This window comes from Electrophorus electricus, chromosome 21 (genome assembly GCF_013358815.1).
Source record: "Electrophorus electricus isolate fEleEle1 chromosome 21, fEleEle1.pri, whole genome shotgun sequence".
In the NCBI taxonomy this organism is placed as follows: Eukaryota; Metazoa; Chordata; class Actinopteri; order Gymnotiformes; family Gymnotidae; genus Electrophorus; species Electrophorus electricus.
The window spans coordinates 11060545-11086705 of NC_049555.1; the positions used below are offsets into that span (position 1 = coordinate 11060545).

Here is a 26161-nt window from a genome sequence, read left to right on the forward strand (position 1 = left end):
ATCTTCCAATAGCTAACTGAATATTATCTTGATTCTGAGATTTGGCTTCATTTGTATCTAGCAATCCAGTCTTTAAAGTCCTACTGTGACACTTGTTTCCATAATCCTAACAAGTCCTTTTACAAAAGGTGGATGCTGCTTAAGATAAGGAAGAATTCGTGTTCAGGTGATCGAAATTCTCGTGGCGTTGTGCGTCTTGCATTCAGAGGTGTCTGGATTTCAAAGCGGCAGCTCGAGCGCTTTGACTCCTATTAACATGCAGGCAGCTGGTGTGAGGGGCTGGTGACGTCAGAGCGAGAGGAACCAGGCAGGAAGGGGAGGGGCTGTGGCTGAAAACACGATTAGAACCGAAAACACCCTTAAACACCATTAAGTTCAATGTTACATGTGCCGTTTAGTTTCCACGGCAACAACAGGGCAGCGTATATTTAGAGGCGGCAGAACAAGACGGTGGAGAAAAAAGTCGGAGATGGAGAAAGAGAGAAAAGTGGGAGCAGGAAAAGCAGGGCAAGGGAAAGGGAAGAGGAGCCACTCCATACCGGAGGAGCAATTTCAAAAATGACGACGGAGAGCACCTCGGGAGGAGCGCAGAGAGGAGCGCAGAGCGGGCCTCGGGAGGAGCGCAGAGAGGAGCGCAGAGAGGGCCTCGGGAGGAGCGCAGAGCGGGCCTCGGGAGGAGCGCAGAGAGGAGCGCAGAGAGGGCCTTGGGAGGAGCGCAGAGCGGGCCTCGGGAGGAGCGCAGAGAGGAGCGCAGAGAGGGCCTCGGGAGGAGCGCAGAGCGGAGCGCAGAGCGGGCCTCGGGAGGAGCGCAGAGCGGAGCGCAGAGAGGGCCTTGGGAGGAGCGCAGAGCGGGCCTCGGGAGGAGCGCAGAGAGGAGCGCAGAGCGGGCCTCGGGAGGAGCGCAGAGAAGAGCGCAGACCGGGCCTCGGGAGGAGCGCAGAGAGGAGCCGAGTCACAGGCTCCCGCTGAGACGCTGACATGTTTTGAGTCACTGAGTATTTAAAGCATCAGCACGCTACTGACTCACGCCCAGCAGAACAGTGCGAGCTAAGGCCAGGCAACTTTCTTTTTCTTTACCTCCTTCCCTCTCCCACCTCGAAATGTTATCTTAGCATTTGCAAACAACTCGCCCGCGTCACGAGGACACACTGCTGGGCAGTTTCCCTTGAGTGGACATTTGACACGGCGTTTTAGCTGATAGTTAGGAGTCGAGCTGTAGGCAGCAGTGACTGGGGTCCCGGTGCACCTCAAAGGCTCTGAAATCTAAACCCACAGAGGTAGATATGCAGGCAGACAGATGAGAGCACCTATCCAAGCAACTGCAATCAGCTACATCACATAGGGTGAAGTGTTTATTTCATCACCCCTGCTAGGTATTCCAGATACAAATCCAAGCCGAACACTATTAAATATATCTTGTTAATCGTTTTCAGAGACAATGCAGTCTTGTAATGCCTCTTCTTATATCTTGCGAGCTCTCTCTTTATACTTGTTTCGTGCACATAAGCCAAAGACGTACAAAACTCATTCATTAGAACACTAATGCCTTCTCTTTTTGAACAGAGGCAGATGAGATGGGGTTAAATTCAAATTATTCATAGAATTCATGACACACTTTCATTTTGCTGCTATTCTACACAGGCGGAGAGGTGTTTGGGGTCTTGGAATGAAGTGTTTATGCAAAGTTAATCAGATCTGATGTGACTCAGAGTTTGAGTGAGTGAGGGAGAGAGAGTGAACACAGTGCACAAGGCACGGAGCATCACCATGGCAGCCGAGTCCCACCCGCGTCCTGCAGGTGTGTGACTCACCCATCAGCTCCACAAAAAGAGACAGAAGACACTGCACAGAGAGGCAATCTCTCCATCTCTCTCCCTCTCTCCGACACACGCCACACTGGCAGCTTCCATGTGGGCTTGCCACACACACCCATGCGCTCATTCACAAACCTGCGGCACCGCTTCCGCACGTACCGCGGCGACGCCAAACTCCATCGATCACGACGTTCAACCCTCTGATGCTTCTCACCACTCGACTGCAGCGCCGCGCTCTTTAAGGCACAAAGACGCACACTGGCACTTGTTCTGCCTTGCGTTCAAACAGACACAAGCGCAACAAAAACACAAACGGTGAATGAAACTCTCACACGCACGCACGCACACGCCCCTAAGCTCTCTTATTAAATTGTTGTGAAGCTCGAATCTCTATTGAGATGGGAATAGAGAAGAATGGCATATGACTGGACCTACTTTACAAAAAATAAAGAAATAAAAAAACAAGCAAGCAGGGAGTGTTTTGACCATGACCGCTCTTGGTAATGAAATGAAAAGCTCTATAGGGAGGGTGTGTAATGTGGGTTTTGTTTCCAGGTATACAGTTTTGAGGGTACAGCTAATGAAAGAATGGAATTGATTTGAGATTTCATCATTATGAGTTACATTATGACCTTGGCATTTCTTTTCACTTTTGAATGTCCAGCATACACAACCTTTCCTTTATCCATCCATTCAGTCCCTGATTTTAGAGTTCTGAGGTTGTATAATTTTGTCCAAAAAAAACCAAGATAAATTACTTTGTAATGTTATTACATTACCACCTCAGGTTCATCGACAGGTAGACTAAAAAGTTTGCTCAGAGCAGAAGTAAACCTACAGCAGAGGGAAGCAGAGTGTTCAGCTACAGTCGGGACATGGGCGTGAAGGAAGGCTCGTGTCCCTGAGTCCCCTTGCACTTTGAAACGTCCTACCGTCACTGTTCTTAAGCCAAGATGAGTTTTGCTCTAGAAGCCAGAGGCCTTAAAAGGCTCCGCAGTGTCTGAGCACACGCTGGGAGAATGACACGGCAGGGGATCTCTCCAGCTCGGCTACAGCCTCATGGCTGCTCTAAGCTTGGCTGACCTCCCCCGTGGATTCCCCTGCACCTCCTCCTTGCTGGGGAGCACAACCTTCCTCCGCAGGTGCGCCCAGCGTCCACTCTCCGCCTCTCCCTCTTCGCCGTCCTGTTCCTCGTCCGCGGCCCGGATGAGCTGGCGGACGCCGCCGCGCCGCGGGGCGGCTAGGTCCTCGCCGCGGAGGAAGCGCTTGACGATGCGGTCCTCCAGGGAGTGGAAGGTGAGCACGCACAGACGGCCGCCCGGCCGCAGGAGGCGCTGCGCCTCCTGCAGTCCTGCCACCAGCTCGTTCAGCTCGTCGTTCACGAACACGCGCAGCGCCTGGAAGGTCTTGGTAGCCACGTGAGAGGGTCTCTGCAGCCGGTCTCGCCGGGCGTATTCGGCACAGGCAGGGAACGCTCCTCCAGAGGGACGGGGGAGAGACAACAGGTGACAGTTAAAAGAATGGTTTAGCAAAAAACAAAAACAAACCAAAAAAAAACCCCCCCACATATTTCCAGAATTTTCCACTTGAACAAATGTAGTCAGTCAGACAAGAAGTTTGGTGCCTAGACATTTGCTTTATTCATTTTAACGTATACGGTTAATCTAGCTAGTAAGTATGGAAATACATGGCCTTCATGTACTTGTTTTAAATAACTGATTTTGGACAATAACAGAGGAATCTGTATTTAGAAATATATCTATATAAGTAATATATAAGAAATATAAGTTCAAATTCTATTAAGATTTCCAGTACATGTACGCCTTTAAAGAAGAAAGGGATTCTTCCAAGATGGCTGCTCCCATAATTTTATAACAGTCATCCATACAATGAACTTTTTACATTTTTTTGCAGATTACAGTAAATCATACTTTGTCATAAACAGCATGGGCAAGTCTGCATAACATTACTTACAAGAATATCCCCATGCCTAACCTTGAGATTTTTATTTATTTTTAGCATTTAGGGTAATAGTCATACAGTAATTATATGTCAAATGCTTGCTTTTAGAGTTATAGAGAGCAAAAATTACATACCATAGATTATGGAAAGATTTCAATATTGAAAAATTTCAATATTATTTTTATAACGTAATAACGTAGCAGTTGGGCTATTCACTTCATTTTTATGGAGACTGTCAAAGAACAGAAGACTTCAATATTTTGGCATTTATGTGGTAGTAATGTTCTCTGCGACTGACTGAACGCATGGAGGGTGACGTGTGTTGGTACACATCTTTGCATGTCCCCTTGAAAACGTCCATCAATGCTAACTCTCTATTTATACACTTCAGATTCAGATCACTTCATCAGGAAACATTTTTGCCTCGAGATTAAAAGATCTTACTTGCAGTAGAAACTAAGGTAGCTGCTAAGTACCTATCAACCATCAGATTGCAGGTAACTAGAGCATTATCCATTAAGTACAGCAAATACCTTCATACCTACAGTAATTCACAAAATAGTTTGAGGACATGACATCTTTGATGTATGTTATTAGGCTTACCATTTCATTTTCCTAAATTGAAAATTGCACCATCGATAACCATTTTGCACCATGAGTAACTCTAAACTTTAAAATACTTAAAAACCATTTTAAATTTCCCCGAATGCTGCTAAAAGTGTTTTTGAGGTATACCTCTAGGATATTTGTTTAAGACTTGGATCAACATTACTGGAGGCAAGAGTGTGGAGATTTGGGAAACAGCTACATAGCTACGTCTCATTGCTGCAGAGCTAATAAAAGAGATAGTCGGTAATAAATCCTTCTTGTTTGATCGACCATATTTGGCAGTTTTTGAAAGTTTGATTTTTATTTATTCATTTTTTTTAAAGATCATAAGTAAAAATGACATTGTATTGCACAGGTAAATCATAGCTCAGCTCCTAGAGATGTAATTTCTAATAAACTGATTTAGCTAATAGATTTGTTTTAGCCTACCTAAAAATTAGGAAACAATTGTTTTATAATCTCTGCACTATATATGTTAAAGGATAGCCCCTCCCCCCACCCCCCAAATTATTGTGCCCTTTGCCCTTACAAAACATTGGGCACAGCAGCGGTTTTTTACCACCAAGCAAATCAGGGAAATGAGATTGGTTGCCCCCTGCTGGCCACAAGTGGCTGGCTGAAAAAACTTAAAAACCAACTTAAAACGCTTTCTTACATTGTTTGGCATCAAAGAGATTCCACAACACAACAGCCAGCTAATCAGAACTCCAGAACACAACCATGAAACGCTCGTATCCTAGCAGCACCCATAAAAGAAAAAAAAGGAAAATGAAGGAAAAGAAACCTGGATGGTTCACTTCTGACTGTAGTAAAGTAAAGATTGTACAGGGTGGGTAAATGCTGGAATTTATCTTTGATTAGAGCCCCTAGACATAACTTTGCTTGAGGTCCCAGAAATGACAAATCCGCTCATGACTGGGCATTTTCCTGAAGCTATTGCAGCATGTTAACATTATAAAAGCCCCAGATAATACCTAAAAGTTGCTGTCACTCAGGGGCTGCAAATTCACTTCCCTGCATAGTTTAGAGTTTAGAACTCTTATGTACATGATTAGCTTACCTCAGCTTCATGAGTTCAAGATATGAACTTCAAGACATGAACCTGTGAAGGTCTTAGGCCTGGGGCCAAAGAAACACATTCACGAAGACCAAGATGTCAGCAGTGAACTCTACCCATCACACACGCTTGGGCTAAGAAGATGCTGGGGATATGTAGAATGCGATATGCCCAATATGCCCTACAGGTTCTACATGTCTATCAGCTACAACTGACCCCTGTACTTCATGACCACAATACTAGCAGAACTAAAGGAAGTGGACACTCTGATGAAACATTAATGAGGGAATTGTGCAGCATGGTATGCGGCTAAAAGTCTAAGATGTAAAACTCTGACTTAAAGCATTATACAAAGCATTAGATTTTCTGATTCTACAAAGTGAATTACTACACATGGTTAATATAGAATATAATGGTGCTGTTTGAATAAAACAAAAATCTCTTAAGAAAGCAAAAAATAAAAATAAAACAAAATAAATAATAAATGAAGCTAAAAATCATTGTATAAACAAAGCAGCAAAGCATACTTTAAAATGGAGCCTTCTGGGGAGAGACAGCGCATTCTTACGGGCCAGCAAGGGTTACTGGGCTCTGAAAACACGTGGGCTGACGTCCTGCCTAAGCTCAGACGGCTAGCTGACAATGCACACGTCTCAGGAAATCAGAAGCCGCGGCACGCCATAAACCAACGAGCAACTGCAAAGCCTCCCAACAGGCTCCCAAACCCTTTCGAAACGAGGTGGGAGTTTCCATTTATGTTTGCAAAAAGATTTATTTCCTCCTTCTCCTGGCTGGGGAACAGAAAGCTTTATTTCCAGGTCTGTCTGATTATGGCTGATCTCGAGGCAGGATTCTATTTCGACTGATACGAATGCGACTCGGTAAGGTGTGGGATCAAATAAAGACACTTTCGGTAAATCAGTTTCTCATAGCAAATAAAAACGAAGGAAAGAACAATAATATATGGCCAAATGTAGGAAAAATTAACAAAATCAATTTCGTTTTAAGATTAATGAGAAATGTCTCAACATAAAAGCACTGACCCTAAGCATAAAAGCTTATTTGACAGACTAAACATAAATTACATCATATTTCACATAGGCTACTACACAGTTCATACATCATTCGTCTGCCAAATGGATCAGATGACATCATGGCACATAAATAAGACTTATACTCCAATCAGTTGATTGATGGAGATGAAGGAAAGGAGCGTTTTAGCAGCTCAAAAAAAACAAAACAAAAAAAAACAACCCGTTTTCTCATTTGGTTTGTATACAACAGCAGTTCCTGGTCATGTTTGTTTGTGCTTAAGAGCTCAGAGGACAGAATAAAGGAAGGATGTACCAGGTCTTTGTTGACAGCGCATAGCACACACACGCTCACACACACACACACACGCGCATGCACACGTGCACACGCACACACAGACAGATGCGCACACATAGACGCGCACACACACAGACAGACACGCACAGACAGACGCGCGCGCGCACACGCACACAGACAGACACACGCGCACAGACAGACGCGCACACACAAACACACAAACACAGACGCGCACGCACAAACACAGACGCGCGCGCGCGCACACACGCCCGCGCGCGCGCACACAGACGCACGCGCGCACACACACAGACACAGAGACAGACACAGACAGACAGACACAGACAAAGACACACACACAGACAGACAGACACAGACACACACAGACACACACATCTGCCTAACAAGGGTCAAGAAAAGCTGAGCGTGCCATGGTTCAGCAACTACCCTGGCAGGTGATCCATTTGTGAGCAGAGAAGAGAAAAAGAAAAGGAGAGACAGACAGAGAGCTGGTGAGAGACGTATCATCACAAACGTCTAACACTTCTGACCTCGAGTGACTCACCAGCCAATCAATAAGACCACAGGCCCCTGCCCAACCTGTCTCCTGTTCTTGTTCTTAAGACATCGGGAGAGCAGGGTGGAGATGCAGAAAAACAGAAGGAGAAAAGAAAAAAAACATTTGGGGGAGAATAAAATGACAGAGGAGTAAACGATAGGAAGATGGGACCGTGGGAAGGGCGAAGGAGAGAACGGCAGGACACGAGGAACCAGGGCGTATGTGTACAAACGCGAAGGAGAGAAATTAGGTTGAGAGGAGCAGGAGATCCTACACTGAAACAGATGGCGCCAGCACACAAATACGACCAACCGAGGGCGTGGGCTACAGCACACAAACAAACAAGCAGGCATGTACAAAGTCAGCCAGAACACAATGACTATCTGTTATGTTGTCATGTGAAATTCATAGGGCAACATGCAAATTGACCAATTTCTCGATATCGCTATGACGATGAAGTAAAACAGATCAGTTTTGAAATGGAGCCACAGAGTGAATTTCCTTTAAAAACTCTGAGTCAAATGAACTCTTGTGAATATATCTGTACGCGAGTCACTCAGTGGCTGATTCTTTTATCAAAGAGCTCTTTCCTTATTGTTTTTTAGCCAGCAAAAATGTGTCATTCTTTATTTAGCTAAAATAGCTTGAAGTTGAGGATAAAATTCAACATATTTTGAAACAATTTTCTGACAGCTCATAGTGTTGGAATGAAAAGGGAAAGGGATACATTTCCTTAATACACTGTTAAAATATACGCTAAAACATGAACGTGTTCTGAAAGTAAAAAAATCAAAAAAGCTTTTAGCATTTTTAGCCTTAGCAAAGCCATAACACACTTTTCATTCATTGTAGCTAATAATCGTACGCACGCACGCATACACGGCTAGCCAGTATAAGGCATTACATTATGTGAGTGTTATCTGGAACTCTATAGAGAGCACCTAATTGAGTGCCTGTCTACAGTGAGAGGGGAGGGATTAGTGGGTAACACCCGACTGCTTGTGGAACTGATAATTGGCAGTATGTCTTGTTTAGGTCAGGCTGATTATTGTGTGGCACCCCACTATAGTGAAGAGAGAGGGCAGTCTTGAATAAGGCTCTACCCTCACACATTTTAGCTTGAATAGAAGTCTAATTCTTAATCGAACCTGTAGACTGAATGACCTCTTTCCTTTTGTCATACTGTTCTATTATTCATTATCCCCTGTTGCCCCTTGCAGCGAACTACAGACAACATTTGAAATTCAAGGCTACATTACATCATTAATGCTGTGTTCTCCACGCAAACAATGGCCGGAATTATCAAGTTGCTGAACTGATTGTGCTCTTGTTATAAAATTCTTGGCCTGAATTACTACAATTGCTGTTAGATTAAACCGACCGCTTAAAACAAATTAAAACAAACACCAGCGGGTCACATCACTAGCCTTTAATTGATTTACAGGAAAATAAATCTCATAAATACGCTTCTTAAGGACCATAAAGTGTATGATGGCCAAAAATGTATCAAAACTGAAGGGTATTTATTTATTAAATTTTTTTCGTGATTTTCCACCACAGGATTGACAAAGGTGCTGACGAAACAAAAAACAAGGACTTGTAAGGGAGTCACGGCATGGAATATAGAGGCTATGGAACAGAGGTAACAGGCTTGGATGGAGAAAGCAGGCTACTATGTGTGGAGCAGAGAGGAGCCACATCATGCTTATCCCCACCAGAAGCCCTGGGCTTACTGCACAGCCTTTAAAAGGGCCATGCCATATTCCTCCAGGGGCCCCTGGGTTACAGCATCCAGGCTGCACAGTAATTCAGAAGGCACTCTGACTCCAAAGTCAGCAAGAGGCCCTGCTTCTGGTTCGTACTCAGAGTGACCGTTATGCAGTGCAACCTCTGGCCTGACACTGTCTCCAGAGCCGAGCTGCATCACCGGCGCCAGGTGTCAGAGCGAGGTGGACAAGCAGAAAACTGTCCTGCGGAATCCTTCCAATTACAGCCTGTAACATGTCCAGCGGTTCAGAGCCACGGCGAACCGGACCAAGGCAGCGTCTACACGTGTAGCATGCAGTTCTGGCCCTCCTCTATAAACCGGGAAGCAGAGAACGGGAAAAAAAATCCTTATGGAACGTGCAGGTTTTCCGTTCTTGATTTTGTTTTGATAAATGTCTCGTTTGCCTGTCAGGTTTCAAGGATCAAAAAAAAAAAAAAAAAAAAAAGGAAGAAGTGGAGCCAGTCACTTAGGTACTTACCTGAGTCAGGTCTGACGATGAGAAGAAGCTGATAAAGAGTTTTGATTTACTTCCAGGGTTTGACCCTGATGCACATCTCCTCCTCGTGTGTGCCGGGGGCCTCAGTACAGGGCTGAATCCCTTGCTATGACAAAGTGATGACTCATCCGTGATGATTGTGTCTCATGGACAAACTTACATATTTCTGTTTGGATCCCTATTCTGAAATAAAATGAATGAAGATGAGGGAGACAGCATTGGGAAAGAAATCAAGAAGAGGGTGAGAGAGCGAGCGAGCGAGAGAGAGAGCGAAAAAAATGAAAGCCCTCCATCTTCTCATTTACCTCGTGTGTCTTCTGCAGATTTGAACATTAACTCCCAACCTGGGATGATTCTTGTGTTCACCTGCGAGCGGGCACGTGGAGGATGTAATATCTGTTGACAGTGCCGATTGATGCTGCGTTTCCTGAAAGTCCTGGAAGGGCCCTTACATGGGGGCGGGGCCGGTGTACCATGTCAAGGCATTGGGCGGTTTTATGCACAAAGAGCAATGCCTTATTATTAGCTCATAAATCCCCCTTTATAGATGACCCAATGCATGCTGGGACACAGTACATTATGAACGTCGAAAGGGGTTTGAGACGCTGTCATTGGCCTGTGGGGGAACTCTCAGCGGAGTGAGGCTTTTCCATGTCATTGACTGTTATTAGGATTTTCTGTTGCTTTTTCCCTCCACTTCCATCCGAGTAACTGTGCCGGCAGCCGTAAGCAGGTGAGGTGTGACGGTGTGCCGGGTCAGTGGGCCCGCCCAATGGCGACTCGCTTTCCCTAGGCGACTCGCGGTCAGAGAGGATATCGCCTGGCCGGCCCTTCACGCACCTCTACTGCTGGAAGAACCGAACCCTCTCTCCGAGATGATGCTGGGCTCAGGCTGAGCTAAGCGCCTGATTTACATCATCATCCAAGGATGCACAGAGCAGTTGCCGGAGGAGTCTTCTCAAAACAGCATAAAAACAAACAAACAAAAAAAAACAACTTATTACAGCCTAACTGTAAAGGGTAGCAACAAAGATCGTGTCTCGCTACCACAGACTCCAAGAAGAGTCACAGAGGCCCGAGCAGGTCTGGGCAGCACCAAGAAGAAATCTGAGCAAGAAACAGAACGATCGATTTTCATCAGAGCTACAACGAGGCAGCACTCCAGCCGCTGATCAATACCGCGCTGATTAGCATCCCGCGATGATATTAACAGGACCGGGAGCCTAAATGATTCTTTAACTGCACCAGTGAAAGCCTTGAGCCAAATCAATCAGGTGACATTTTAGAATTTTAAGATTTGCATTTTTTTCCAAGCGGAAAAGTGCGAAGCATGCCAACTCGCCCACGTGCAGTCGCCTCACGCCCAAAGTACCTGCTGGCTTCCAGGTCATCAAGCAGGCTGTGCTGGTTTGTCATGACCATGTCTATGACCTTTGTTTTATTCATTCATATGCATAATCAAAAAAAAAATAAAAAATTAAAAAATAAATAAATAAATAAATACCCATTAATATTTTTTGCTTAATGTTTTTAACTTGTGGCCTGACTGGTGATTTATCAAAAACTGGTCAACAATTGATTCAAAAAGTCCAACGTCAAATAGGTTTTAAAAAACAGGCATGTCAGTGAGTAGGGCACAGACATCTGGGGTAGGGTTGGTGAGGGGAGGTTGTCTGTAACTGGTTAGTGCTACCGTAGGTGTGAACAGGCCGCAGGCCTGGGGCTTATTACGATACCGGCTGGTCCCTGACGCGCACGGCCGTAGGGAAGAGGCAAGGGGACACTCTCCCGTTGGACACCGCGTAATCTTCTGCCAGTCCAGCCGGGTCCACGCTGGTGGGAATATTAGAGCAGCGCGGGCTGCTGCTTGGAGGTACACAGCCGACACACGTGGGGAGGGACAAGTGTGGCCATGGCCAGGATTTAGGAAAGAGCGGAGAGTGATCTTTTGTATGGGGGAGGAATGGGGCAGGGCCAGTGCTCGTGTGAGCGGGGTGGCAGATGCAGAGGCTGGCCAAGCCCCAAACGCAGGGGCAAAGAGGCATCATGGGAGTAGAGTCATCTGCATAGGGAAAGAAGTCCCCAGATACTCATCACCGTGGCTTCCAGTTACACACACACACACACACACACACACACACACACACACACACACACACACACACACACACACACACACACACACACACACACACACACACACACACACACACGCGCTCCCTCATTGCCTCCCTCCACCTTGTCACTTGCTTCCCGGGGCAACGATGGTGTCACTAACCCGCTGGCATTCCCAAGAGACCCATGGGAGTCAAGACCTTCCGGATGGATGGGAACAAGCACTGGTGTTGACTAGCTCGGCTTTTTAAAAGAGATGAAACAACTGCCCTCTCTCACACCTGTTCTGCCACTGTGACGCACACGCTGGCCCCGCTTTACCGTCATCCATCGAACCGCCCCTTTCTGTTCTGTTCTCCTCTCTCTCTCTCTCTCTCTCTCCCTCCCTCCCTCCCCCATCCTCCTCTCACCTCCTTAGCAGCACGGGGTTATAAAAACAGCAGTGGTGGAAAAACAAAGCGTACGATAAATATAATATCATGCACCATCATGAAGCTGTCGCAACGTGGCGTGCGTGTGTGCACAAGGACGCGTGAGGCGTGTGTGGTGTGCGTGAGGGAGGAGGTGCAGCGATGGACACAAATAGGTGGGTGGAGGGACAAAAAAGAAACAAGAAAAGGGAGGAGACTAAGGAGAGACGCCAAATACAAATTAAAATAAACACCCCCCCCCCTCCCCAAAGGTTGGTAACCCCCTTCTCTCTTGCCTTGCTGTGTTTTATTAATAAGACTCATTGGAAAGTGAAGAGCCAACGGGTAGACGAGGGCTGCGTAAAGGGGGTGGGGACTGATTACGGATTACATTCGCCTCTCTACCCCCCCCCCCTCTCCGATCCAGGACAAATAGGTCCTGGAGGGAGACATCGGATGAATATTTCCCCTCTCCCTGCCCCTCTCCGTCTCGCTGCTGTCGCTTTCGAGTGGTGCGAGATGGCACGGGAAATTAATCCCAGGGGCGGTAGGGGTGGTGTGGTTGGAGGGTGGCAGGCGGGGGTCTCTACCTGCCACGATGCGGGCTAGTTGCTGCGTCCGGACGATGGGGTGGAAGCTGCGTGCCTGCGCGATGGCCGCTGCGATTTTCCTGGCGTGCCGCTCCTCCCCGTACGTGGCCAGCACGGACGTGAGCGCCTGCTGATCCAAGGCGTTGACGGCGTCAGCCGCGCCGGGCATGGCGGGGTACCTACGCACAAAGAGCAGCCCAATTAAGCCGCTTGACGTCACGGTCCTTCGCTGACAGGAGCGAAGGCTGACAGCCCTTAGACGCCTGCGAGAGGGGGAGAGAGAGAGAGAGAGAGAGCGAGCAAGGAGGGAAAGGAAAGAAAGAAATAAAAGAAAGAAAGAGGGAAAAAAAAGCCCTCCCTCGCTCCATTCCTCCCTCCCTCCCTCTTTCTCTCTTCCTCTCTTCCCACTCTGGGAGATGTGGGCTCGAGATCTATAAAAAGAGTGCGTGTGTGTGAGAGAGAGAGAGAGAGAGAGAGAGAGAGAGAGAGAAAGTGGTGGTTTGCAAATATATAGATCCCAAACCCAAATGTCTAAAATAGAGTCCTGGTCCATTTGTCTTTGAGCTTGAAATGGCAGTTATGCCTGTACACCTATATCACTTGCGAGGAGGGGGCGAGAAAGAGAGACAGACAGAAAAAGACAGCAAAAGAGAGAGAGAGAGAGAGAGAGAGAGAGAGAGAGAGAGAGAGAGAGACAGACAGACACACTAAAATGCACACACTGAACATGGGTAGCCGGTAAATAAATATTTCACACTTACCACGCTAAACTTGCTTAAACAGAGACTGCACCATGTCATTTGTCTTTATTCATCATTTTTAAATGATCAAAGCCTTAAACTGAGTCAAGGTTTAATCAAGCTGTAAAGCAAATGGAAGAAAGATGCCTACTAATCTTAGGAAAAGTATCAGAATTTTGCTTGAAGTTCACCTTATTATAGACTCAGGACCTCTGACCTGATCAAAGTTGATTCTGACCTTGTTTAACCAAGATGAACTCAACAACCTGATGACATTTTTCTGTAGGGGGGACAAAATTAGCCATAATTGCCCATTTTCTGCCCATTTGGGTAATAAAATGCTTCATTTAGCTTGCAGGCCACAAGTGAAAAGTGTACCAACTAAACTTTATCTCTGTTGATTCACCACTGCACCTAACTCATAAGCAAATGTTCATTCCCCACAGATCCCTCACGTTTTTCTTGGAGGGAAAAGCTAATCTTGATCTGCCAGGAAGCCTTGAAGCACGGGCCCCGCCCACCTCTCTGACAGAGCGAAGCAGGATTCTTCTTTGGTGTGTAGCTGGCGACGGCTTCGGCATCACAAGCCCATGGCTGCAGTGGGCGCAGAGAAAAGCTTCGGAGGCGTCAGTCAGCTACGAACATAGAGAAGCACGAAGCCCCACCCCCTCTCCCGCGCAAGGTCAGCGCAGGCAGAATGAGATCACCACGCGGCCTTGAAAGTCTGAGCTGCCGTCAGACGCAGTAAGGATTAGCATATCTGCACTATGGGCAAGGCCTGCGTCTGTCACTCCACTCAGTTATAAACCTCGACTTCTCTCGCTCTCTCTCTCTCCATCTCTCCCACCACTCCATCTCGCCCCCGGAATAATTCTGGAGTCAGCCCTGGTGGGTGGGTTACCCAGTTCATTATCAGTGGCAAACTTCTCAGAGACTTCTTGATAAAAGTTAGAGGCCTGCATCCATTCTTCAAATAAACAAGGGGGACATTAAAGGAGCGAGTAACAGAGGGCTTGTTAGACGAACGGATATTAATTATGGCAGGACCCCTTTGTTTACATGTAAACAAAGCTAATGGCTACCATTAACAGAAAACGGAGTGCAGGGCTTCCATCATTAGCACCAGAAAACAGTGCTGGTTTTCAGTCACTTTGGGCTGCCTTTAGCCAACTGAGCTTCATGGAAGTATACTGCTGTGTGCTCATAATTTGTGGTTGCTCATAATTAATATATAGGCAAAATGTTACATACTCAATATGCAGTAACATTCTGGAACAGTGTATGGATGCTGCCTTTAGCATACAGGTTTGGGAAACGGCACACATGACATGCGATCCTTTTCCTTCTGTTCATTTTTGTGTACGCGCCTTTTGAGGTATGCAGCTTGATGATGTCGAGCTTGTTCCTTTCTTTCTTTATTTCTTTGTGAGGGGGTTTTCTCTTCATTAGAAACACCCCCCTACGTGTGGGCAGCTGGATTACCTTGAAACTCGACAGAAACCGAACAGCCGTGGTGTTTAAATGTTTAAAATATGGGACATTACACTCGCATGCCTTCTCTCTGTCTCTCTCACTCTTTCTCTGTCCGTCTGTCTCTCTCCCTCGCGCACGCACAGACACACACACACACACACACACACACACACACTCTCTCTCTCTCTCTCTCACAACGTTTCTCTTTGCTCCCTCTCCCATCTACCTCTTCTTACACACTGAAGAGAAGACGCCTGACATCCAACATGGCAGAGTTGACACTTTAACATACCGTATTTACACACCGCGCCAAGCAGCTTAGATGTCCTACGGCTACGGTGGAGGGACGGCACAACTCAGAAGTGCTTCACTGCACACTACCAAGGCATAATGCACAAAGAACGTTTTTCATTAGCTAGTTTGTCCACTTGTGCACAAAGTTGGTCTCTGGTGGCCAAGGTGGACAGATCAGGTCCAACGGCCATACAGAACACTGTACGCCTGCTATCGCCCTGAAACTCTCGCAGACGCTCTAAATGGCCAGACGAGATGAACTTGAAAGACCACTTATAGGGATGAAATATTCCCTGCAATTTACAACATAATTCCAGTTCATTACAGCTGGTCTATATAGTATAAAGTAATCACACTCTATGAAGGAATATTAGGCAACACTAAATAATGTCTAGCCTACTTAAATGTTCATGAGACAAGAATTATTCTGGGGTCCTACCCTAACAGCAAACATGGGTAAGGCCCACATGCGTAACATACTTGAAATTGATGATGGGTAACATCTCACTGAGACAGAACTTCAAAAAGCATTCCCCTCTGCAGCTGGCTGGGCTCCTATCGTCAGCTCCTATCATAAACTCCAGAAGCAACGTGAACTCCGGCATGGCACCTGTCTCCATCCATCCTCATGTCCAGCGGTCCATCCTTGCTGAGGGAGAAGCCTCTCACCGCAACATCCATCTGCATGGAGGAGCATCCGGCGTCCAGCAGGGCAGCGTCCAGGCCGCTGTCGGCCAGGCCGAGGCTGGGGAGCAGCTCTCTCAGCTGACTGAACCGCGCTAGCACAGGCCTCACCTGGCCCCTACACACACACACACACACGCAAAAAGAGAGAGAGAGAGAGAGAGAGAGAGAGAGAGAGACAGAGGCAGGGACTGGGTAAGAAAGGGAACAGAGGCAGTGAATGTCAGAGACCTCTGAGCTAAGTTCAGAGGAGAAACCAGCCTGCACATGCACTGGGTCTGGATCTGAGGAAGAGTGTGACAGGTGCACTGTGAATACACTCTGTAGCTGGTTATCCTGTTGCTAAGGCCCTAGTGGGTGTCTGCAACTACTACAGTTGATAAACCATTGCAAGAGAGAGAGAGGGAAAGGGGAAGAGAAAGAAATCACAATGTGCATACCACTGGGAAGGTAACAAAATATCATTCCATTTGTTTATCACCTTGGAGACGCAGAGACGGGGTAGAGATGGGTGGGGCGTGGGGGGAGCAGAGAGATTTGCTGCAGCACGTGAGCTAGTTCACACGGCACAAGCTCCACGCGCATGTGCCAGAAAGCGTGCGTGTCCGTACGCCGCTGTGTGGATGAGTGGTATGGGACCAGGCATGCGGCTGGAGCGCATTTTATTTGGGGTTGGGAGTGGAGGTGGTGAAGTGACGTGCGTGCTGACGTGGACTCCTTTTCATTCTTAATCATTCAGATGGACATGTGGGCGTCCGGGTATCTATCTATCTATCTCTCTCTCTCTCTCTCTCTCTCTCTATGCCTTTGTGTTCATTTCCTACATTCCTCTGGCAAGCACATACTTATTATAAAGCAAAGAAATGTGCAAGCGAGCGGCTGCCGGACGATTAGATCAGCCCAATCCTCAACGTGAGATGTTCCAGCAGGGGCCGATAGGTTAAGACCACCTTGCCACCTCTACCTCTCCCCTGTAATAACTCTCTCTCTCTCTCTCTCTCTCTCTCTCTCTCTCTCTCTCTCTCTCTCTCTCTCTCTCTCTCTCTCTCTCTCTCTCTCTCTCTCTCTCTCTCTCTCTCTCTCTCTCTCTCTCTCTCTCTCTCTCTAGGAGCTATCCATTTTTACATGACCTCTTGTGGCTGGCGCGCGACACGACCCGGGTAAGCAGCGCCATATCGGAGCAAACGTCGGAGAGGAGGAGGAGGAAAAGGACAACAAGTGAAGAGGAGGCCCCGCCCTCTGCTCCGATCAGCGCTGCGTCCCGGAGTGCCTCCGCCAACCCCTCCCCAACAGAGTAGAGGAGGACCGAAAGCACCCCCGCCTCCGCCTCCCTGTCCTGCGCACACGGAGGTTCTCCTCCCCTCCCACACGCGACTCTTTTGCCCGTACGCCCACCAAGCCAGCTGAAAGATGAAGGGCAAGGGAGCAGCTCGGCAACTCCGCGCCCACGGCCTGGGTTTCCCTTGCTCCCCTACGCTGGCGATTAGTAGTCTCTCCCTCTCTCTGTCTCGCCCCCCCCCCCCCCCCACCCTCTTTCTCAGCATCCTCATTAATGTTCTGGAAAATCTATAGCGAGGCATTCTCTTGCCCACCCACGCAGTGCTCTCGGCGGGGGCGGTAAGCCCTGGGCCCAGCCCCACCATGGATCATTGGCTTCGGAAGAAGAGACGAAGCGTCTTAACCTGACACACAGAGCTGACAGGGCCGGGTACAGGGGTCCCCCTCCCTCTCCTATGTCAATATGCTGCCAGCTGAAGACCCCAGAGGTGCTAGGCTTCCCCCGACGTGGTCCCCTGTTCCTGAGGATCCTCTAGTCTCGTCTGAACATGTTGATGCTTTGTTTTTTCGCCTCTTTTGGTTAGCTCTCTAACCGGAGCCCCAGGTGACTGAACAGTAAGGAGAGTGGTCAGACCCAGGGAAGCTGCGCCACTGCCGAGCTGATGTGCAGGACCACGCCACAGCTGTTATGATTCCAACCTTGCCTTGCTGAGCGTTCAGCCAGGAGCCTGTTGACCTCTAACCCCCTTTAGGCCATAACATGCTCTAAAGTGAAGACAACTTTTCCACCAGATAAGACTGTATCTGAGAGCACGCAGGTGACCTGCGCGCCGTGTACAGACCCAGCGTTAGCAACATTTTTCAAGCATGCCGCTTCTCTTTCCACTGACTGAGGAAGATATAATAACTGTCTGAGTGTAAACACCATTAGCCAGTAGCAGAAGCCTGTGTCATTACACTGCGTGTTCATATGGTGCTCTGATGCCTCACGGCAAAGGTCTCCGAGCAGAGGACAGCAGGTTGGGCTTTTTTCCATTTGATGCAGAAAATCCTCCAGGAAACACATTCACGTAATAAACTGTAAATGCTTCTTCATTACCGCTGATCGATCCATGACCGCTAGTGACAGCAAAGCCGAGCCAGTTTAAACCTCACACCAAGGTGGAACAGCTGGGGCTAGTAACCAAGGCAGAGGTATTCACTCCCCAACCCTGGGAAGAGCGTAAGGTGAGGGGGGTGAGAACTGACGGGGAGTGAGCACGAGAAAGAGTGAGAGAGAAAGAGGGAACAAGTATGGGAGCGACAGCAAGAGAGTGAGAGAAAGAGCAAGAAAGAGTGGGAGTGAAAAAAGAGCAAGAGACAAAGACACAGAGAGAGTGTGAGAAAGAGAAGGAAAGAGAGAGAGAAAAACCTGCTGCACCTCTCGTTCATTTCACCTGCGGAGGGAGGCATCGGTGACATGCCCTGACACTGGCTGATCAATAATTGAGCGGAAACACTGATTAAATCGAGAGAAGGAGAGAGTCCCTGAGCCACTCCCCTCCGCTGCCTCCTCCACCTCCAAATGCCAAAGCCCCCACCACCACCTGAACCTTCCGCCCGTCAAGAGCATGGAGCCCCAAAGGCAGACGGCGGTGCGCACCGGGCGCGTCTGAAGACCTGAGCCTGTCACCAGTCAGCTCAGCCTGCCACCGACATGGACAAGGGCCACCCATGAAACTGAACAAAGGTGCTACTCCAATCCAATGGCGCGCAGGATGCTGTGACACAAAACACTAATAATCCATGCTTTCACACAGGTTTTCTTTCAAGTCCTTGTTTTTTTAAGGCTATTTTTAAAGTAAGACCATTTCCCGCCGAAAAACCTCGCTCATCATCGGTGCTGTTTATTTTCGTGTTCTACCTTATGAAAAAGTACCTATAATATGTTGACGCATTAAATGTGTCTAACAAAAACCTTCAGCACTGAATGCAACACCATCATTTTCTGTGTCAAAACAGCACTGAAAAGGCATTTAGGAATGTCCTTGAAAAATCCACGTATGTCTGATGAATCATAACTGAGTGCTTTGTAAAGGGAAGACATCTTATCCTCCATTATGCTTGTTTATCTGTTTAGCACATATAAGAAAAGAACTCTGAACCTGAGGGACCTTAGATTAGGCACACCACCCCTCATCTGCCTCTAGGAGACACCAACCAAACTGACAAAATACACACGTTGCCAAAGGCGCATAGCTAATCTCTCAATGCCAATGAAATAAATTTTGTTACAAAACATTGGTACTGTTACAAAAATTACAGTTATATACAACTATAAAGGTCACAAAAGACATTACGAAAATTTGAATTGCCCTGTTTTGATTAAACTACTTTACTGTGAAGCACTCTGTAGTTTTTGCCTTAGAAAAGTGTTCCAGAAATAAAATTGATTGCTTGATTGATAAAAACGTGCAAAGCTCACGGGGTGGCTGTTTAAGACGACGGTTTCTAAATGTCTGTTGACGTGAACAAGGACTGTCATGACACAGACGGTCACAGTTGCTAACCTGCTGTGTTTATAACACATCTGCGTCCAATGACATTATGTGGGGTGTTTGATGCATGGCTTGATGGCTTCATTTGACAATGTGTGAACCCATAAACTCGCGTACATACACGCACAGTTTCTTCCTCACCCACTCTGCCTATGGCATATGAGAATAGTCACTAGTCATACAATTTCTCACTGTGCTAGTGACCATGGCAACTTGCTACTTGGTAGTGTTATATTTATTAATTATTAGTTTATGCAGTATGTGACTTTTACTCAGCATTGCCCATCCACATTAAATAAATGACTGAATACAGCAAGACATTAACCGGCCGCCTCGACTTCAGTTGCGACTGGATCAGAGCACATGAAAGTGAAGTCTGAACCTTTATGCTAAAGTTATTGTGAATCAACCAGTGCTCGGTAGTTCACTTCAACCAACTAATGATGCAAGCTGTAATAACTGAAAGCAGCATGATTTTCTATCTACATGCACTAAAACCTTGTTTTGACCAATTAATAAAAACTGGATGCAATGGGAAATGTGAGAGGGTGACATACAGGATATCCCCGGCTGGCAAATATGCCAACACGTCACGTTCCCCTGGCTTTGCGACTGCACTAATGCTGCAGTGTTCAGTGAACACTTCTAAAAACCTTTGGACAATTGCTTGGAGAAAAAATGTGTGCCAACATCAAAAGCCCATGAAGCATGATGGAGGGACTGACTTCAATTCCACTCTAATGCTACGACATGCAGACCTTGCAATGTTGTGTCAACATTTCAAACTAATATCTGTATAACATCTGTATTGTACAATGCTGAAAGAATCTTCTCAATTACAAAAGCCAGATTTTGAGGCGATGCTGAACAATAAATAACAATATAATCAAGATTGAAGTGCAAATTTTCATCACTGACATTTAAAAAAAAACTATGAATATATACTGTAAAAAAGGAAGAGGAAGAAGCCCCCAAATTGTCCCTTGCAGTACACCCTTTACCATCATCAAATAATACCGTAATACTAGAATAGGATATCTAGACTTAATACTTCAGATTCAGCCAAACCCTTGACCTACCAATCATCAAATGAGTAATACAAAGACAATAATCCAATAATAACTGCCTAGTCTTCCAAGTTCTAAATAATGACATCAACATTTACCAGTACTATAGCCTGAATATCATCAACATCTGGTCCCAAGGTGTGGAACAGGCTTCCTTTTCGGTTGAGGTTTGTTCAAAATTGGTTTAAAACTTACATTTTTCATCTTGCTTATGGGTGAGCCAGTATTGAGATTTATCGTGTGTTGGTATATTGTACAGTGTCCTTAAGTGTCTTGAAAGGTGCTTATTAAATAAAATTATTATTGTTAAAAAGCATTAAAACAGGCCAGCAAGGCCTCCATGGTAACAGCGAGTCTCCTGGAGATTAGTGCTTCTGTGGGAACATGTCCTTTTAGGGCACTGCCCTCGTGTCGACAAGGTGAACTCATTAGTGGAATCGGGTTTTGGAGCCAATACCTGGTGGATGCGGTCGAGTACCTGTGCTCTGCGTGATACCGCGTGAATGGTAACAGCGCCTAGCAACCCAGCAGGAATGGGAGGTGGCATGTCAGAGCCTCAGAGGTGGAGACCGAGTGCTGTAATGTCTGCTTTGTCTGCTGCCCAATATCAGAAACACCTGCGAGCCCAAACTCTGAGTCAAATGCAAGCCGAAGAAGTCAGACACGTGCCAAACGAGTGAATAATGCACAGCTAACCGGAAGAGAGCTGCCCCACCTCTAGACTTCCAAAGAATGCCATTCACAAGAATTATCCATAACGCACCTACCAGCAGCACTAAAAAGTCATGGGTCACCGACAATTGAACCATCAAAGATCACCAGGGCCTTAGGCCAGTAAGCATCTATGAGCATCTTCATCAGCATGGCTTATGTACAGTCATTTTTCTCTCTCGCTCTCTCTGGGTTAGCCAACGGTGCTATTCTCCCATCCTGCATCTCCAAAAACACTGTGGGGGTTTCCTAACCCCCTCCATAGCTCGGTTACTCACAGCATGATGTGAGAATATGCAACACACTTGCATAACAATTGTAAATAATTAACTACTTTTCTTATGCCATAAACGCAGAATCGGGAGACCAAAATGTCTTATGTAAGGCACGCTTTATTTTATTAAAACAGGACTAGTGTTATCGGCAAGTGTTAAATATCTCAGCACGTAGATATGTGTGCGCACGAGACGGCATGCGTGCGCTCGTGTGTGTGTGTGTGTGTGTGTGTGTGTGTGTGTGTGTGTGTGTGTGCGTGCTCCAAATAAATTCATTCTAATTGCTCAAAAGAACGGGACTATTTATAGCCACACAGCCCATGATGGTGAGATCATGTGAGAATGGCAGGCTCCACGCGCACACACCATCACTCGGGTGTAGGGAAAGGCAGAGGCTCCTTACATTCGCAGATGCAGCAGTAGCTCTTGCCAGAGCCTCCGAAGGTTCTGGAATCCTTGAACGATGCCCCTGCCCCATGCAGCATGCTTTGAACTGCAAGCAACTGGCAACATTTTACACCAGTGTAACAGGCATGTCAGCTCAAATCCTAAATATCACAGGAAAGGTTTTTAATCCACTGTGCTTCTTAAGTTTATTACACTGAGATTAAATAGGTCTTTAAGTAGAAAATACTTAAATATATTTCTGTAAGCATTTATTTCAAGAAGGCCTAGTACGTAAAACCACGCTCCACTGTTTGATGGAGTGGCCGTTTTGATGAAAACAAGCCTCATGCACCGTTCTGGGGTCTCAGGAATAAGTTAAATTAAAGCGTCTATAATAAAAAAGGATACAAGCGGTTGATCTGCAAATCAGTGACTTGCTACCTGAAACCAACCACAAGATCAAAACAGCTGCTAGTTGTCAGGGTTACATAAAAGTGTGAGTGGAAAAACGGCCTCGCTGTGAGTTGATAATGCTGGGTGGATGTTCAGATGTCCCCTTTAAAATCAGCAAAAAGCAGCTACTTCCTTTCAGCATAATTAAATGTGACATGTAACCTCATCTAAAAATGCTGTTTGTAAATTCCTCTCATCACAGGCAGGGGAAGATTAGAGATGTTTGCTTACAGTGGGTGTAAAATGCAGGTGCAAAGCCTGGGACTGGATGATTTCTTATTATGGCAGAAATGATTTCATTTTTATCCCACTGATGTGTAAAAACATTTCTGCTGAAGATAACACCTATGAGCTTAACGCCTATGATCAGGTGGAGTTTCACTGTGCAGTCCCTGTGCAGGCAGGTGTGGGAGCGTGTACTGTGTGTGGGAACTGTAGCACAGCGCTCCCTACCAAGCCAAGTCTGCACGGCGGCAGAGCGGGCATGCTCACACCCCGGGCAGACATCATCCAGGCCAGACGCACGAGGCTGATTGACTGCCATCAGCAGGGGAGCGCTGATGAAAATATCTACAGAACAAGTCCAGACACACACACACGTGCGCGCACACACAAACAGGTCCCAGATGGACAGGAGCAGGATGTAAACTCTTTAAAGAACACCATTTGGCTTAGAAACTGGCGGCTTGGCCTCAGCCTTGGAACGCCGTGCAACAGGAAGACGCAGCCATTTTGTGATGCAACCACGCATAAAAGAAAGATGACAGGCCGAGATTCCGGCCCGACACGGAGCACAAGGTCCCGGTGGAAACTGCGGCTCTGGCCAGCCGCAGAATGACTACATTTGCGAGCTTGGCACACATGACGAGCTGCATTTACGCATTCATTACCTGCCACAAATTAACAGCACTCTCGCCACTTTTCACTTGCTCAGCAGCTGTATTCATATGTAGCTGCATCTGCAAGCTGCAGGAGAATACACACACACACGCACGCACGCGCGCGCACGCACGCACACACACACACACACACACACGCACGCACACGGTGTGTTTTTGCCAATGTGTGCCCACGTGTGTTTTTAAAGAAAGTAATGCTGTCATCTCAGATGTGGTTTAGTTGATGGTGTGCGTTGCTTTTAGTCTGATTAAATCTGATTAAATATGAGGGCAGAAAAGAAAACCATCAAAAAGGCAGGCTGAGTTGCTCTGAGTGAGGATCTTCTCTGCCCGTAAACTCTGGGGAAGGAGGAGAGTGGAGGAGAGGATGGGATAATATGAGCAATAGGAAAACCCATGCAGAGGAGAACAAGGACCGGTGACTGGGAGGTGAAGAGTTAAGAAAATGGAGAGAATTATAAAAATTAGAGGAGGAAAGAAAAAAAGTAAAACAAAGACAGAAGAGAAGAGAAGAGAAGAGAAGAGAAGAGAAGAGAAGAGAAGAGAAGAGAAGAGGTTGTGCCTTGTGCAGGGGGTGCGTGGGTTGTCTGGCCCTGTTACACAGGCCTGCAATACGATTGGCTAATTGCTAGATTTCTTCAGCTCCTCTCACCCCTCGCACGAGTGGGAGTCGAGGGCCTCACTGTCGGGGTATATATCGCTGCTGACAGAATGGCTTGTCCTAATATTCTCTCACTCTCTCTCTCTCTCTCTCTCTCTCTCTCTCTCTCTCCTTTCTGCCTCCACCCCCCCTCCCTCTCCCTCTCTCTCTCTCTCTCCCTCCCTCCCTCACATGTGTTTCAGTAGCTGCAGCAGTTCCCCTGAGACAGGTTTCCCCAGAATCGACGTAAAGAAGCAGCTTCAGCCCACGCCGCAGAATCAGGAACATCTCATTTCCATCCGCCCTCATGTACTCCCTCGCTCACGCCATCCACACACACACACACACACACAAACACATGCAAGGCCCCACGCCTTCTCCCTTCGCCTCCCCTTTATTAAACACCATTTCTCTCTCTTAGTCGCTCTTCTTTTTCTCCCTCTCCTATCCTCATCATCCTCCTCTCCCTCAAACAGGAAGCTGGGAGATCCTGCGTGGGTGGCAATGTCTCTCCCTGTCACCGAAGCCTTGGGCCCCCACTGACAAACGAGTCGCCGGGGCTTCTCGGCCGAGCGTAGGTGAGAGCAGAGTTTCTGGACCTCCGCAAACAGAGCAGCCCTGGCTGCTACTTAAGTGATATAGACTCCGATGGAGGCCAGCAGTGGGTGTGAAGATGGGGGAAAGACTTATCGTCCATCTACAGCCTCGCTACTGAAGATGAATGCGGTGCCTGTGTACAATGGGCAAACAGCCACTAAGGTCCTACCATCCTGGATTTAATTAAGTTCTACATAAAGGCAGTGCTAATGCAGCACTGGGCATTTATTCCAGTGTTTCTACGAGACTTAAGTGACGTAGCAAAGCAGCAAAGAAATGCACACATTAGAAGGGCCACTAATTTAGGGATCACTCAAGACGTAACATGCATCTGTTTTGCATGTGACCAGAGCCAACTGATCTGATTGTCAGCCTGAACCAGATCGAGATTTCCCTCCCCCAACCGATGATTAAATTACATAGTTTATGAAGGACGGCATCACTCCCTTAAGCAATGCAACCAACCTCAAACACTGGTGGTAAGAGACAGGCTCATTATGTGCTTATTAAGAGACACTTGTGAAACTGACAGACGACAGTGCAACAGTCAGGGAGCATTTCAGTGAAAGTATAACTAAACTCACGGGTATTCTTCTGCAAGCTTCTGCGCCAAACGGAACGCCACGGGGTCGCGGTCCGCGGCGACCACAGTCACGCCTGGAACAGACCGCAGGATGGCCTTACTGTGACCTCCGCCCCCAAAGGTCAGGTCCAGAAAGACCTGTTCCAAGAAGGACATGAGAGAGGTCGCTGAAATGGAACGTTTAGTAAGAATTCATGCAGCACAGGTTCTTGGCACCACAGGGATCCCAAGGCCAGTTTCCTCTGTTCCAGGTATTCCTGCACCTGACCCAGGTCATAAGGGCTGCAGATCTTTGGATTACCTGGCCAAGGAGCGTTGGGACCTGGAACAGTATTAAAATGTGAACTGTCTGAGGGTTGGATTAAGAACCTCGGTTCTCAAAGCAATCTTACGTTACTTGAGTTAAAACAGAACATCATCAACTACAGAAGTGCATTTGAATTTGAGTTACACTTGATACATGATTTGCAGTACATTGACAACAACTAAAATTAGCAACAACTCTATCCAAGACTTCTCCAATTTCCAATATATTAGTCCAGTTCACCTGCAGAGCTTCAGAGATTAGTTATATCCTTATTAAGAGAGAACGTAAAACTGTGAGACTAACAGCTGACAATCCAACATACAGGCAGCATTTTTAATGCCAACATTTCTGGCAGAGGCATCAAAGACAAAGACCTTGTCATTAGCAGGTAAGCCGACTGAGTTTCGAGTCCTTAACTGGTACTGGCTTTCATTGATCTTGATGTCAATTTTGACTGATTTAATCAAGCATAATTCAGTTTTACTCTGATATAAATATAATGCTCCTGGTACTTCTGCCAAAGAGGTCAT

At 46.9% G+C, this 26161-nt stretch overlaps 1 protein-coding gene across 2 annotated transcripts in view; it reads right to left on the reverse strand.

The window, feature by feature from the left end:
- Positions 1 to 2333: 2333 nt before the first annotated feature.
- mettl15 (methyltransferase like 15) overlaps positions 2334 to 26161 on the reverse strand; it is a 52550-nt gene continuing 28722 nt past the window's right edge. For both annotated transcript variants that reach the window (XM_035521102.1, XM_035521103.1), the window contains exons 3-6: positions 25326 to 25462; positions 15824 to 16015; positions 12707 to 12885; positions 2334 to 3291 (exon numbers count right to left, since the gene is read on the reverse strand). In XM_035521102.1, coding sequence (XP_035376995.1) covers positions 2864 to 3291; positions 12707 to 12885; positions 15824 to 16015; positions 25326 to 25462 — 936 coding nt within the window. In that variant the 3' untranslated portion in view covers positions 2334 to 2863. The remainder of the gene's footprint in view (positions 3292 to 12706; positions 12886 to 15823; positions 16016 to 25325; positions 25463 to 26161) is intronic.